The 13024-nt window shown below is 39.9% G+C and overlaps 2 protein-coding genes across 3 annotated transcripts in view; one reads left to right on the forward strand and one right to left on the reverse strand.

The window, feature by feature from the left end:
- Positions 1-2478, forward strand: part of PIGK (phosphatidylinositol glycan anchor biosynthesis class K) — a 92448-nt gene extending 89970 nt beyond the window's left edge. The window contains exon 12 of the mRNA XM_030494058.1: positions 740-2478. The gene's annotated coding sequence lies outside the window, so the exon portion shown is untranslated. The remainder of the gene's footprint in view (positions 1-739) is intronic.
- Positions 1-13024, reverse strand: part of ST6GALNAC5 (ST6 N-acetylgalactosaminide alpha-2,6-sialyltransferase 5) — a 74071-nt gene that overhangs the window by 12264 nt on the left and 48783 nt on the right. For both annotated transcript variants that reach the window (XM_030494060.1, XM_030494061.2), the window contains exon 3: positions 2860-3269. In XM_030494060.1, coding sequence (XP_030349920.1) covers positions 2860-3269 — 410 coding nt within the window. The remainder of the gene's footprint in view (positions 1-2859; positions 3270-13024) is intronic.

Raw genomic sequence — 13024 nt, forward strand, 5'->3', positions numbered from 1 at the left:
TAATGTTTTCAATAAACAGGAGAATAACTGAATTTAAATAAACTAGCTTAAAAGCTAAACAATGAAATAAAATTTAAAACTTACTCAAGTACCACTCTAGCCTCTTTAAATACCATGTCTGTAGGACAGCAATAGAGAAACAGGGTTACAGTGTCTTGCCTTTTCACAAAAGATCTGAACAAGAGTCCAACAAAAGAATACTGTTTTTATACCTAATCAGCTGTAAAGAAAGAATATGAAGAACTGTCATGTGCTTATTAGGGGAAATTATCAGATATTCTTTTATATGCTGAACTAACACACACTGCTGATAATTCTGTAGTGAACACTAAATTACAATTAAAGGCCTTTCTGCTCCACCAAAATCTCATTTATAATCTCTATGGAAATACTCTTCCTGCAGTTATTTCATTTATGCTTCCTTTATCTAATTACTGTAATATTGGTTCTGAATCATATTTTCTTAATGTACCCTTATTCAATTATAAAGTTATTTTCAAGTACAGTTACTTTATAATACCAAGTATATTGCTCTGCATCCTTTGTCATTCACCAAACTATGTAAGTGGCAGTGTTTTCTGAAGGTTTCCCTTCATTTCAAAATCAGCTTTTTTTTTTTTTTTTAAAAGCACAATACATCCAATTACCTTTATTCTCATCATTCTCAAGACAGAAATGAATGGTTTGATTATTGCAACCTTGTAATCAGGCTTCTCACTCCCTCCTTTGTTTTTTGCAGGCACTAATGTCAAGAGCTCAGCAGAAACCTCACAAGGAACAGCAAAGCAGCGTTCTGGGCTGTACAGTGTTCTGCTCCTGCCCCCACAGCTACATAAATTTTCTCCCCTTACTAATTCCTTCCTACCCATGTTTCTTTTCATCTTCCCTCTCTTTTGCTGTACTGCCTATTCATTTATTTTCATCTCCCGTTTTAATCTTCTTAGTCCTTCAAGTATGCTGCATGTGTCCTCTAAAGGAGCAGTTCATACACAGCAGAGCCTGTGAGTTCTTAAAAGCAACAGGACTTGTTCATGCAGCTGAATTTTGCTAGTGTCCACATGCCCTTGATTCACACTGGGAGTCCAGGGTGCCCATGACTGAGTCTGCTATAAACTCGTTATAATGTCATTAAAGTCTCAAATGCCTTGAGAATATTTCAGAAGCCAAGACTGAGCCTGGTGCCTGTGCAGAAACAGAAATGCTTTCATCACATGCACAGCTATAGGCCTCTTGCTCCGGATGGGTGATGCAGAACCAGAAAGAGCAGCTTGCCTGAAATTGCAAAGCAAGTGTCAGGAAAGGAATGGGACCCTGGCTCTTCCTGGCAGAACTGACCAGATTGAAGCAGAGGAGGTAAATTGTTCCTCAAAACTGGGAACTGCAAGTGGTCTTACACTGGAAGAGTAATCCAGGAAAGGAGGTGGCAGTGTACACTCGTTGTGTGCAGGGTCTGACCCTTAGGAGTGATGGTGGGGCATGGTACAGTGCAGTTACAGCTTTGTTAACTTACATGCCTTTGTAAACACTGGGTGTAAAGACAGATAATCCTTTGCACTGTTCTTGAAGGGTTCAAATGCTTAATTCACCTTCTCACTTCGCTGTACTCTAGGTGAACAAACCTGGGAAAGACTGTAATACATCAGAACTAGCAATCTCCCCTTATTATCCTTCCTTCTCGTTCTGACAGAGGCGGTCTCTGGCAGAGACCCACAAGCACTGATTTGAAGATGAAGAGAAAAGGACCTTTAATGGTAAGAAACTGACCAAATTACTGTGAGTCAGCTAAGAACTCAGATGCATAGTTTGATCCACTATAACTGAACAGTGCTCTGCAAGCAAACTGTGAGGGGTATGACAAAGGCAGCAAATGCCAAGCAAAGATACAGTCACCGTCAGCTAAAGAGGATACAAAAGTTTCCTTTAACACTGGTTCTGCCTTTGTTGTGCAGCCCAGAAAACACAGTCTGTGCTCTTGAGTCCTCCCTGACCACAGAAGGATCAAGCCCAGCTCTTAACTTTGGTGTGTATGTATAGTATTTGTGAAGCTAGAAAAATCTCACCATAAGTTACTGCACAATAAACCTACCTCTTCATTTGTACCTAAGTGGGGATCCTGTTCCACTTTTACAGCAGCATATTTAATAAGTAAAAAATAGGAGTTCATTAAAAATAAATTTATTTCTTGCTAGGAAGTCTTTGGTTTAAATGCCCATTTTCAGACGTTATATGTGAAAATGCTCAAGTCCTGCAGTGGGTCACTTACTAAAATTTGATTTGAAGATCTGCCTACAAGTCATAAACAGTCTCGTAAAGATGTAACTATCATAATAACTTTCCTTTTCCCAGTTGGAAGTATAAGATGAACTGCTTTGAAGCACCTAATCTATGACTAATGTTTATTTGTTTTACAAGAAGCTTTACAGCTGCAATGTTCCAAGAATGCTTAAATTCAATAAACAGCTATTATAATTCACTGAATGGCAGCATTTCTTCTATAAGAAAATATAACCTATCCATTCTGATTTGTCAGAATCAGTAAAAAAAACTTTAAGGTATATTAACCCAAAGTGAGACTTAAACAGCTCCTGCCTCTTTGGCTGTGTGAACAGTACATCCAGATTCTGGTATTCAAAGTTGATGATGCAATACTCCATACAAATTATTTTGATGTGTATTTTTTACTTATGTTACAAGTGATGTTATTTGGCATGTCATATTATATTACAACTCACGAAGCAGAGGATTTAATGGGTGTGATGGTCCCTCTGAGCAGATCTGAAATTGGTGTATATATATATATAAACTATGTTATTTTACTACTGTATAACATCCCCCAAATGTATCCATATAATTTCTCACCTGTCTTTCCCAGTTTCCTGTTTAAAAAGGTCATCAAATTGAAGCATCTTGTGGCGAGAAATCATATATGCTTTTAATTGAGGCAGTATCTGATTCATCAGCTGCAGGTTATTATACACCAAGCCTTTACCATCTCTCCTCATGTAGCTGCTAGGACCCCAGAAGATAAACACGGCACCGTGGCTCATATTTAAGAGTTCGTTGCGATTCCGCAAAATCCTCTGAATACTGGAGTGTGCAATGACTCGAAGGCTCGTTTTGTTTCCAACATCTTTTCCATAACCTCGAGTAGGTGCATCATTCATTCGTATTACGCACTCTGTTTCGTCGATTCTGTCACCTTGTTTACTTCCCAGAAGGTGTCCAGAGCTGGTTACCAATGCACAGCTCTTGCAGTGCATTTTTAAAGGCTGCAAAGACATACATACTTCAAAATTAGCTGTAGACATCTTCCCACTCACTACATGATAACTGTATTTTACATGTACATGGCACATTTTACAGCAAGAATCTCAGAGCACTCTACATAAATCTCTGCCAGCAGTTTTCCCAAATAGCTGGGGACACGCTACCTGTACAATTTTAGATGGGGAAAATGTCGTGTAGGTCTACAGCCCTTAAACTTCCTCTGTGGGTTCAAGTCTACTGTTTAAATCCTCCTTTCCACTGTTGCTTCATATACAGTATTCACAACAGATTCTATACTGTTCTTGGCTGCTAGGATTGTACTTCCACTCACCATAAATTAGCTATAATTAGAGCATTTTTGATTCTTCCTTTTCAGTCTTTTGCAGGAAATAATCAATTCTAAGTCCTCATAAGCACAGGTGTAAATAGCTTTTCAACCTTGGGGTCAGAGAACTTTGCTAAGGGAAGAGAGCTATACCTTGGTCCAATCCTTCCATGCTATTTCTAAGTTGCTATATAACGAGTGCTCTTGTACCTCCTTTGTGGTTCAACAGTCAGAGCTGGTCATTAATGTCTGTGTATATTTTACATGACAGTGAGTTAGCGCACTGAACTTTTCCTAGCTTGTCAGGTCATGTTTAAAAGTTACACAGTAAATAAATCATACTACTCAAGTATGCCACCAACACAGGTATCAGTAAGAGGGGTATTTAACTGTATCTGCTGCTCAGCATGAGAACTAAAAAAGGGCAAAGGGTTAACAGTATACTTGAACTGCTACTTTGTAACAAGAATACAGTAAACTGGGACTTAATGACTGTTTGAAGATGGCCCTCCAGGAAACAGTATCTTGAAGCATTTAAGACCAGTAACATTATATTACAGAACACACGTGTGTGTCTTCTCCTTTCTTTGAAAAAAACAAATGAAACAACCCCAAAATCAAAACCAGCAGACTGAACTGTGGTTGCTCACTGGTCTGGGTTTCCTTGGAAGGCCATTTGGATCTACTGATCTTCTTCCCTAAGGATGTCCATCAGGAATTTATTTTCATCGCTAACCATAAATAATAGCATTCCGATACTCTCCGGGTGAGTAACAAGTTGGTTTAATTCCAGAGGCTCCAAATCAGGCGCACATGCTGAGAGCAGTTGTCTCCTGCACTGTGGCACTGACCTGATCCTGTGGTACCCAGTAGATCCGGGGTACCAAGGAGGTGACAGTATTCATTGCTCTGAAGAGTGCTAGCAACCTAAGCCATCTTGTACAACAAGGGCCTCAGGACCTCAGGATCAAACCCTTGTGGTCTCCATGGCAGCTTGTTGTTCATGCTATTACAAACATGGTTAGCATACCTCCAGGTGTAAACTTAGCAATGAGGGGACATTATCGTGACATGTAATTACACTTAGTATCAAACACATGTATATAGGAATCAAATGAATAAATCAGTGTGCAGTGAGGAACAGCTGAAAACTCTAAAGCTGAAAAGAAGACATAGCCTAGGTTTGCGATTATCTCAAACCTCCATTCCAAAATGCTTTGGCCCCCAGTATTTGAAGGAGGTATGTTACTTAAGTAATTTGTTTTTAATTTTGAAGGTAATAAGTGGTTGCAGTCTGAGCCTTTCTTCTGTGAGAATAGCTAATGAATGATTAAATGTTTTTTAGTTAAAGACAGAATATGTGTAAAGATACGACCAGTAAGCTTTGTATCTCCATCTTCCCCAAACAACAAAATCACTTTTCTTTCACATATATGGATTGTAATCCTGAGCTAATGATATGGGTAGAAATGTTCATGCCTTTGTGAGCCAAGGTTCCTAATGCAGTATTTACATGCATTTTCCTTTAAGCTCTCATCTGCCAGTTTGATGAATTACCAAGCAAAAGCTCTAAGGTGAACTAGCTGCTCCACCATCATGCTTGGGAAAGCAAGATGAAGTGCTAATGAGGTTAAAGGAAATGTAGTCAGCACCAATATTAACTCACACGGGTTCGAATATCCACATAGTGAGACATTTTCACCTAAACAATCTCTGCTAGTTTCTGGCCTACTGAGCTACAACTTACTTGTTTCTTTTAAAAGTCTGCCAGAGAATCCATCAATTGTTAGAAAACAAGGGCCACCATCAGTGGAGCTATGGAAACTTGGGGAGAAGGGTGAGTGAGGAGATGTCAACATTTGCTAGATGATAAACATTAACACCCCCCAAAACATCTGTTCCAGATCTTGTTTGCAAACTGTTTCTTCTGGTAAAAAGTCTTTAGACCAAAACATTCTAGTAGCTAGGTATTGCCTAGCTACTTCTTGAATGATGCATGGGGGCTGAGCCCATGTACCTGCTCCGGGCAAGTCGTTTTCAGTCACCTCACTCAGATGCTTTCAGCTATAGTCTACAAAACTCACACCTAAAAACTGTCAGATGAATTCACAGCCAACAGCCACAACAGTCTCCTACCAGCTGTTTATAATGCTTTGACAATATTGAAAGCAAGGGGGGGAAAAAGCTGTTGGCTGTAATATCATCTCATTGGGAGGCAGCAGTTGCACTAGAAATGTCATCTACTTAAGCAATAGTAATGGAGGCACAAGGCAGTTCTTTGGGATTGATGACCAGCTGGGAAAAGTTGATGGCCTGAGAATAACCAGAGGCCATTAAGCCAGAAGAACATTAGCTCCACAGAAAGCTCTCTGTTACAGTAATTATTACAGTGATGTTTGGGGAAAAAAGCAAACAAAAAAAAAAGCAAACCCATGACATGTGAGTTATATTTTAGGTAGGAGATGCAACATTTAACTTTATGAGCCTTGCTTCAAAATGACCAGAAAAGGGAGAGGGTGAGAGACAGGTGAGTTTTATGGCATCTGTATTAATTACCTTGAAATGTAGCATATTGTGCATGTAAAAGCTGCTGACAGTCGTACCCATTGTCAATAAGCAGCCACCGTTTCATGTGTACCTGAGCCACGTGTAGAGCACCTTGCGCAACATGGCAGCGCATGTGGCTACTTGGACAACACAAGGCAGTCATATCAACACTGAGGGCACTGAGACAGTGAACAGGCCAAGAATCGGCCACATAAATTGCCTACATTACCTCTCACTTCCAGTCACCTCAAGATACATATGGGGGAGAGGGAGAAGACAGGTTACAGGACAGCAAGCTCACAGTGCGAGAACTCCAGAAGACGGCAAAATCAGCTGGTGCTTTTCTGGGATAGATGGGCTATCCCAAGGGAATGAAGGGAGCAGGTGAACCTTGCTAGGTTCTGGTAAACCCCGTAACAGCACCTTAACACTGCAAAAAATGAGTGCAACCTTGCACCACTGTAAGTATCACAGGCCAAACTAATTCCTGGCAACTTTCAGTTACATAGATTATAGCCTGGGAAGTACTGCTGCTGTATCAGATACCTCTGATTTGTTTAATACCAACCAACAGACAAACAGAAACAAAAAACAATGCCACAATTGTTTCTGTATATTCCAATTTGAGGCAATCTGCTCTGTTATTGACTTTAAAATCTATGTTGTCCAATGATAGAAAAATGTTACTTTCAGACACTTTATTGCTCAAAAAAAAAATCAATGGAAAAATGTTATTCCTGATTCAAAATATGTTACTCTTAGATGTAATTATTTTCTTTGTGATGCAATCATTTTTTTTTTTTTCCCCTTATAGAAGTCTTTTTATCTTAAGGCAAAGATTTGGAAAACAAGACAATTCCCTCCAGTAAAATCAGGAAACCCTGGCAGATACATTTTTTTCCTATACAGAGTACTTACTGACCTACTTTTAAGACTCCTGGGTTCAGATCACTCCATTATCAGTAGTATAAAGAATAGAGTATTTTATCTTGGGAAAAAACAGCAAACAACAACCAACCAACCAAACAAAAACAAACCCAAGAAGATCTTCTGGAGTGAAGAACAGCTTATTATGGAGTTCAGCAAAAAATGACTACATGTCAGAACACGAGCATTCCTTATAGATACATCTGGAAATACTACAGATGACTTCAAAATATATTGGGAGAGAGCAAGAGAGACTGAGAAAAGTTAAAGAATATCCAAATTCCTTTTGGATGAATGACCTTTAACTAAGCATTTGAGACTTATGGCTTGTTCTTGACTGCTGGGTCATCAGCCACTGGCAACACCACTGAGTAATTAATGCATTGCCAGTAAAACAGTATTTTGTCCTGCCAGCTTCAGTTCTAACTTTTTACTTGCAGCTTTAAGCCACTTTGAGGTTTCTTACAAGCTGCTGGCTTGGTACCACTGCTCCACTAAGCTGGCTGCTCCTTCCCAGTTCTCCTCTCCCAGAGGCTTTGAGGACAATCTCCCTGTCACAATGGGCACCCCAACCTCTGCAGGAGCTCCAGGCATCCCCAGTACATTGCTGGCACATGACAAAAGGCCACTCTAGCTCTTGTGAGCCCCTGTCACTCAGCACTGCTCCAGGTATAAAGCTTCTCTCGCCATTACATCCATCCCTCATAAGCAAGCTATACATATTGTTTCTATCGGACTGCCTCCTTCCTTAATATTTTCCCTAGAAGACTGACAATTGTAAAGGCCAAATCCACTTTTTTTGAGAAATTCCTAACAATCACCTTCAAGTAGAATAGAAACCCTGAATCCGCACACTTGTGGAGTAACTTCAGTTCTGTAAGTCAATGCAGCAAGCTGTGGGGCTCAACCTGTCTCGTTAGTGAAGTACAGCTGCACTGCACTGTACTGCACTGCAGTAGTGATTTCTACAATGCAAGTACTCTGGGAGACGTGATCCTCTGAAAATAATGCAAGATCCCTAATTATTTTTGCTTTGTAATATGTTGGTGGTGTAACAGTGCTTTCATAAAAATATGTAAACAACTAAAAATGAAAACACATACAAGCACAAAGAGTTTGCTTTGCTTTGCTATTTTTCAAGTCCCATCTACCTGACGCACTATGAAATGATGCTCTCAAACTAGTCTCAGAACAGTAAAAAATCATTCAGATGCATAGTGGGACATTTTAGGTAACACTTCTGTATATAAAAAGCTAGAACAAAAAACCAGACTGAAACACTTAAAAAGTGTGAAGAGAGTTTTGAACTTCAACCAACTTCAACTTGCTGTGGTACATGCCCTTTTCAAGTCTCTGGGAGTTTTGATTTTGTGGTGCCAAGTTCTGATCTAAGAGATGATTTTGCTTTGACTATGACATTTTCACATGTATGTTCAGATGAAGAGTGTAGCTTAATTTCTACATCCTGCATGTCAGCTCAGACTTCCCCCTCAAGCTTCATGCATTTTTATTCTTTAACCCTTACGCTAGCAGGTACAGAGACCACTTAAAGAGGGGGGAGAAAAATCCTCTGAACAAATACATTTATAATTTTTGTTGAACTAGACTTTTGGAATGTTAGAACATCTGCCATGAAAACAAACTGCATTATCACTGAACTAAAAGCACTGATTGTCTTGAAAACTATATCCTACTGACTGATACCACACAAGTAAACAGAAAGGGTAGGAGATACCACTTGCCCAACATTGTTCATCCTTATGCAAATCTAAATAACAAGCGTTTGCAATAAAACTTTGCAATTCAAAAAAGGCCTGGCAAGTCTGTTCATAAAGATAAATGCATGTCTGTTTAACAAGATAAAACAAATGAATTTCTTATTACTTCTCTCTGTTTCTTGGGCTGTGGAGCTTGAATATGCAAATGTTATGGAAACATTAGCATCTTCATTTCCCATTGATTCTTCAGAGTTAATTATATAACTGGACTCTGCCTTCAGATATTTGATAAGTAAAAATGGTGAAATAATAACCAACGTTCACCAAATGCATTCATTACACTAGTGATCACAGCACCCTAGGCTTTATTCCTCCAAGGAATGCAATATTTTTGTTTTCCATGATACTATACTGATGGGCATCTGCAAAACCTGTAATAAAAGTACAATCATTCTATTTTCAAAAGGCCCTTAGACATATCTAATTCAATTTCAAAACATGAGGCTGTATTATGAAAAGAAAAACAGAAAAACAAATGTACTCCATAAAGCTTTCACTGGGATAATTTTCTTAGAAAAAGTACCGTTAAGCACATTAGTCACTGAAGAGTCTTCTGCTTGTGTGAAGTGTTTTCCGGCACATTAACTCTTTTTCAGGGAACTGCCTGCTAGTCAAAGCTTCCATTAGATTAATTAAAATATGGCTCCTCTCACTGGAAAGAAAAGGCATGAGTCTGGTTACAGGACATTGACCACCTATAGAAACTGAGCCCTTTCTAGTTACATAAAATACAAGCAGAAGCAGCACACGAGACTGAACAACAAGATAACTTTTAGTATATGGAGCACATTTCTCTTCTTATTTAGAAGCATGATTACAGGTGCTGATGTTTTCCCCTAAGCCACCTGAAGTGAATATAAGGTGCAACCTTGCAAATTGTCAGCACATATAAAGCTAAGATTTAGAGAGTAGTTTCTATCCTGCATCCTATAAATGTGTCCCATGAGGAAGATTAGTATCAATCATACGCTTATTGGAGAGGGAGATAGGATACACTGATAACCTGAAGCTATCAACTAGAGTAATGGTCTAAGAAGAAAAAGCAATCAGAGAAAGAAAAGAATATCCTCAATGAAAGACAGAACTGGAAAATCAGGTAGGAATGTATCATGTTGATGAACATGAGCTGTTATACAAGAGAGAGAATCATATGAACAATATACAGGCTCTAAAGAAATGGTTATTACCTAATGTTTATCTTAAAAGGAGTGCAAATAGACATCCATATTACGTCAAACTGCTTTACTTTTGTTCTGCAGCTAAAATACTTGCACTAAAATGCAATAAAGCCACAAGCATGATGTCTTAACTATGCAAATTGTTATCACTGATGTGTCAGAAAACCAGGAATTATTTCAACAGTCTACAAAAAAAAAGTATTGGACAGTTGGATTTTTGCTTCAGGAAGTTTTCACATCAACTTCTCTTATCTGCTTAGGTATGTTTTGGCAACCCTTTCCAGTTTAAATGCTCCATTGAGATAAGCCCTCAGCTGCTCTCTCTGCACCTGTCATGGACGTGCAAAGGTTTTTTTTGAGCTTCAGGTTCAACGCCACACAACGTTGTACCACCTCCACAGCAAGATCCCAAGGTAGCCTCCATAATCATATTGACACTAAAGACAGATGCTAGAAACAGGTACTGGCAGGAAAACTGCTCAAAACATCCAGATGAAAAGAAAACATTTTGAAAACAGATGTTTCAAAATATCTATATGTAACTATCACTGTAATATTAACTGGTTTTGGACTACAACTGGATTTGAAAAACAATCCTTTGAATTCAGGGGTCAGCTCTTGAGGTTTTGTGGCATTTTTTAAAGGGTCTCAAGCATTCCAAACATGTCTCACCTATTGTTTACTATTATCACAGCCCTGATCAGGAGACAGAAATAAACAAATAAACACATTTATCCATCAGGCTGTTTGTATCAAGTCTATTTGTCAGTGTGCAGGTTAATATCAAACACTCGGTGGATGGAAACATTCAGCATTGAAATGTGCCTACTGAGGGATAATTAGACAATCAAGTACAGGAGATGGCACTCTGTCTGCCAGCGTGGCATTGCTTCTCCAAAGAGATGCTCTTCAATTCATAGTAGAATGTTGAAACTATCTTCTGAATAAGTTAGGGGTAAATAAGTTTGGGTGAGAAGGATGAGGTTAATTCAAATTTCTGGAGGAAGTGGAGAAAGGCTGGATGGAGAGAAAAGAAGGTGTCTCTCAGAAGAAGGAACTCTGAGCTGCAGGGCAAATGAGAAGAGAGAGACCTTGAACAACTGAGCCAGGAAAGAGCTGATAGCAAATCAGCTAATTACAGGGGGAGAGGGGGTTTGACCTTGATAAAAGTAAAGTCTATTTCCGCATCTATGTATTTCACAGACATTTATAACTGTGCATTCTCTTGTGGCTGTGGCATATACACAGTTTAATTGTATTCTTTTAGGTTTTACCAGCAACTGATTTGAATGAAGCACGATTCCCAGGCACTTGGCTAACTCTTTTCAGTATATTCCTTGCTTAAAGATGTAGGTTATCTATAACTGGGGAAATGATATAACTTAAATCCACAGTTACCCAACTGTGGTCAAGGAATCTGAAGAGTAGAATGGTGTGCCACAGAGAGGATGCAAGAGGTAGGTTGAAGAACAGGTACCACAGAAATCAGGGAAAAAATATATCATCTTTAAGTGAGCAACAGCAGAGATGGAACCTTCCTGCAATAAGGTGAAATGCAGAGTACCAGGGGATTTGTGGGTGCTTTATACACTTTATCTGCTTTTTATTTTACATTACTAGTCCTAAATTGTACTCCTCGTATGTGATGTGTGTGTCATTTGAAGTGCATTTTACCTGGTAGTGACATTAAACAATTCCTGCTCACTTCTTCCTGCGTGGGGGGGAGGGAGTATATTTCACTGATCACTCCTTGGATCCATTTCATAATGGGAATAGGAGGCAAAGATAAGTAAAAACAAGGCAGAAAAAAAAGAAGATAGGTGAATGACATCGCTTTCTTTAGTGACACTGAATGCACATAAAATTCAGCCCAAAATCCTACGATAAGATGGGTGATGGTGGTCACGGAAGAATGGAAAGGAGAGCATGGCAGCATGACCAAGAAGTGCTAGGCTGCAGAGGTTTTTTTTTAAAGCATCTCTTAATCTTTCATTGTTTCAAATCACCATTACTGAATGCCTTGACATCTAACTGATACCTGTCAGCAGGAAATTTTAAATCCTGTAATCAGTGCTTGCTTTTCAGGACTCTGTACCATGCCTGGCTGCAGCCCAGGATTCTTGTTTCATGTGAATGAACTTCTGTGAAACGGTTTCTTCAGAGCTATAGGCACATTCTAAAGTAGTTTTTCTGCACTGGACATGTAGGTCATTTTTCCAGCTTTACTGCCCCAGATAATACCCACCCACCTAAACAGGATATTTTTACAAACCTAGACCTCTCTAGAGCCACCATTTCTGCTCTCAGGATTGATGACAGGATATTTTCTTCTTGTAGGAGAGAAATACTGAAGCGTCAACAGTTTCTTGTATGGGAATTTTTCAGCAAAGAATTAAAAAAAAGAAGACCAGCTACTCCTCAGGTGTAACTCCTTCACTCCACTGAACAAAGATGTGACCAGGTAGTTCAACCCATCTTTATCGCATGGCCCTTGGGCTGCCTTCAGGGGCTGCTTCACCCTGCAGCCAAATGGGCCAGGAGCCTCTGCCTGCAGCTGCCCAAAGCCCACTGCCTTGCTGGCAGGGCGAGGTGGCACCAGCATTTCTGATGCCGACATGTATCAGGTGGTTCTCAGGAGCTGCCTGATGTTTCACCCTCAGAGCCCAGCAGTCGTGTCTAGCTGACTGTATGAGCAGAGGTGTAACATCTGACCCCCACAGCCTGCAGCACCCCCAGGAGGGCTCTGTGCAGTGCCCCATACCTGCACTGTCCTCGCCAATCCCCTCCCTGTGCCACACAAGGCCACCCGCAGCCCCAGTGGCTTTCCCGCTGATCTCTCCCGCTGAGACAAATACATCTGTGGAGAACAGGGCAGGGCAGAAGGGACACAGACAATGCGGGAGAGGCAAACACGGTGACAATCTGCCAGGAGATGGCATGAGAACATAATCCTGACTCGGCCTGCCCAGTTGTACTCATGAGACCACAACTGCCCAAACAGC

The sequence above is a fragment of the Strigops habroptila genome, chromosome 8 (assembly GCF_004027225.2).
Source record: "Strigops habroptila isolate Jane chromosome 8, bStrHab1.2.pri, whole genome shotgun sequence".
NCBI lineage: Eukaryota > Metazoa > Chordata > Aves > Psittaciformes > Psittacidae > Strigops > Strigops habroptila.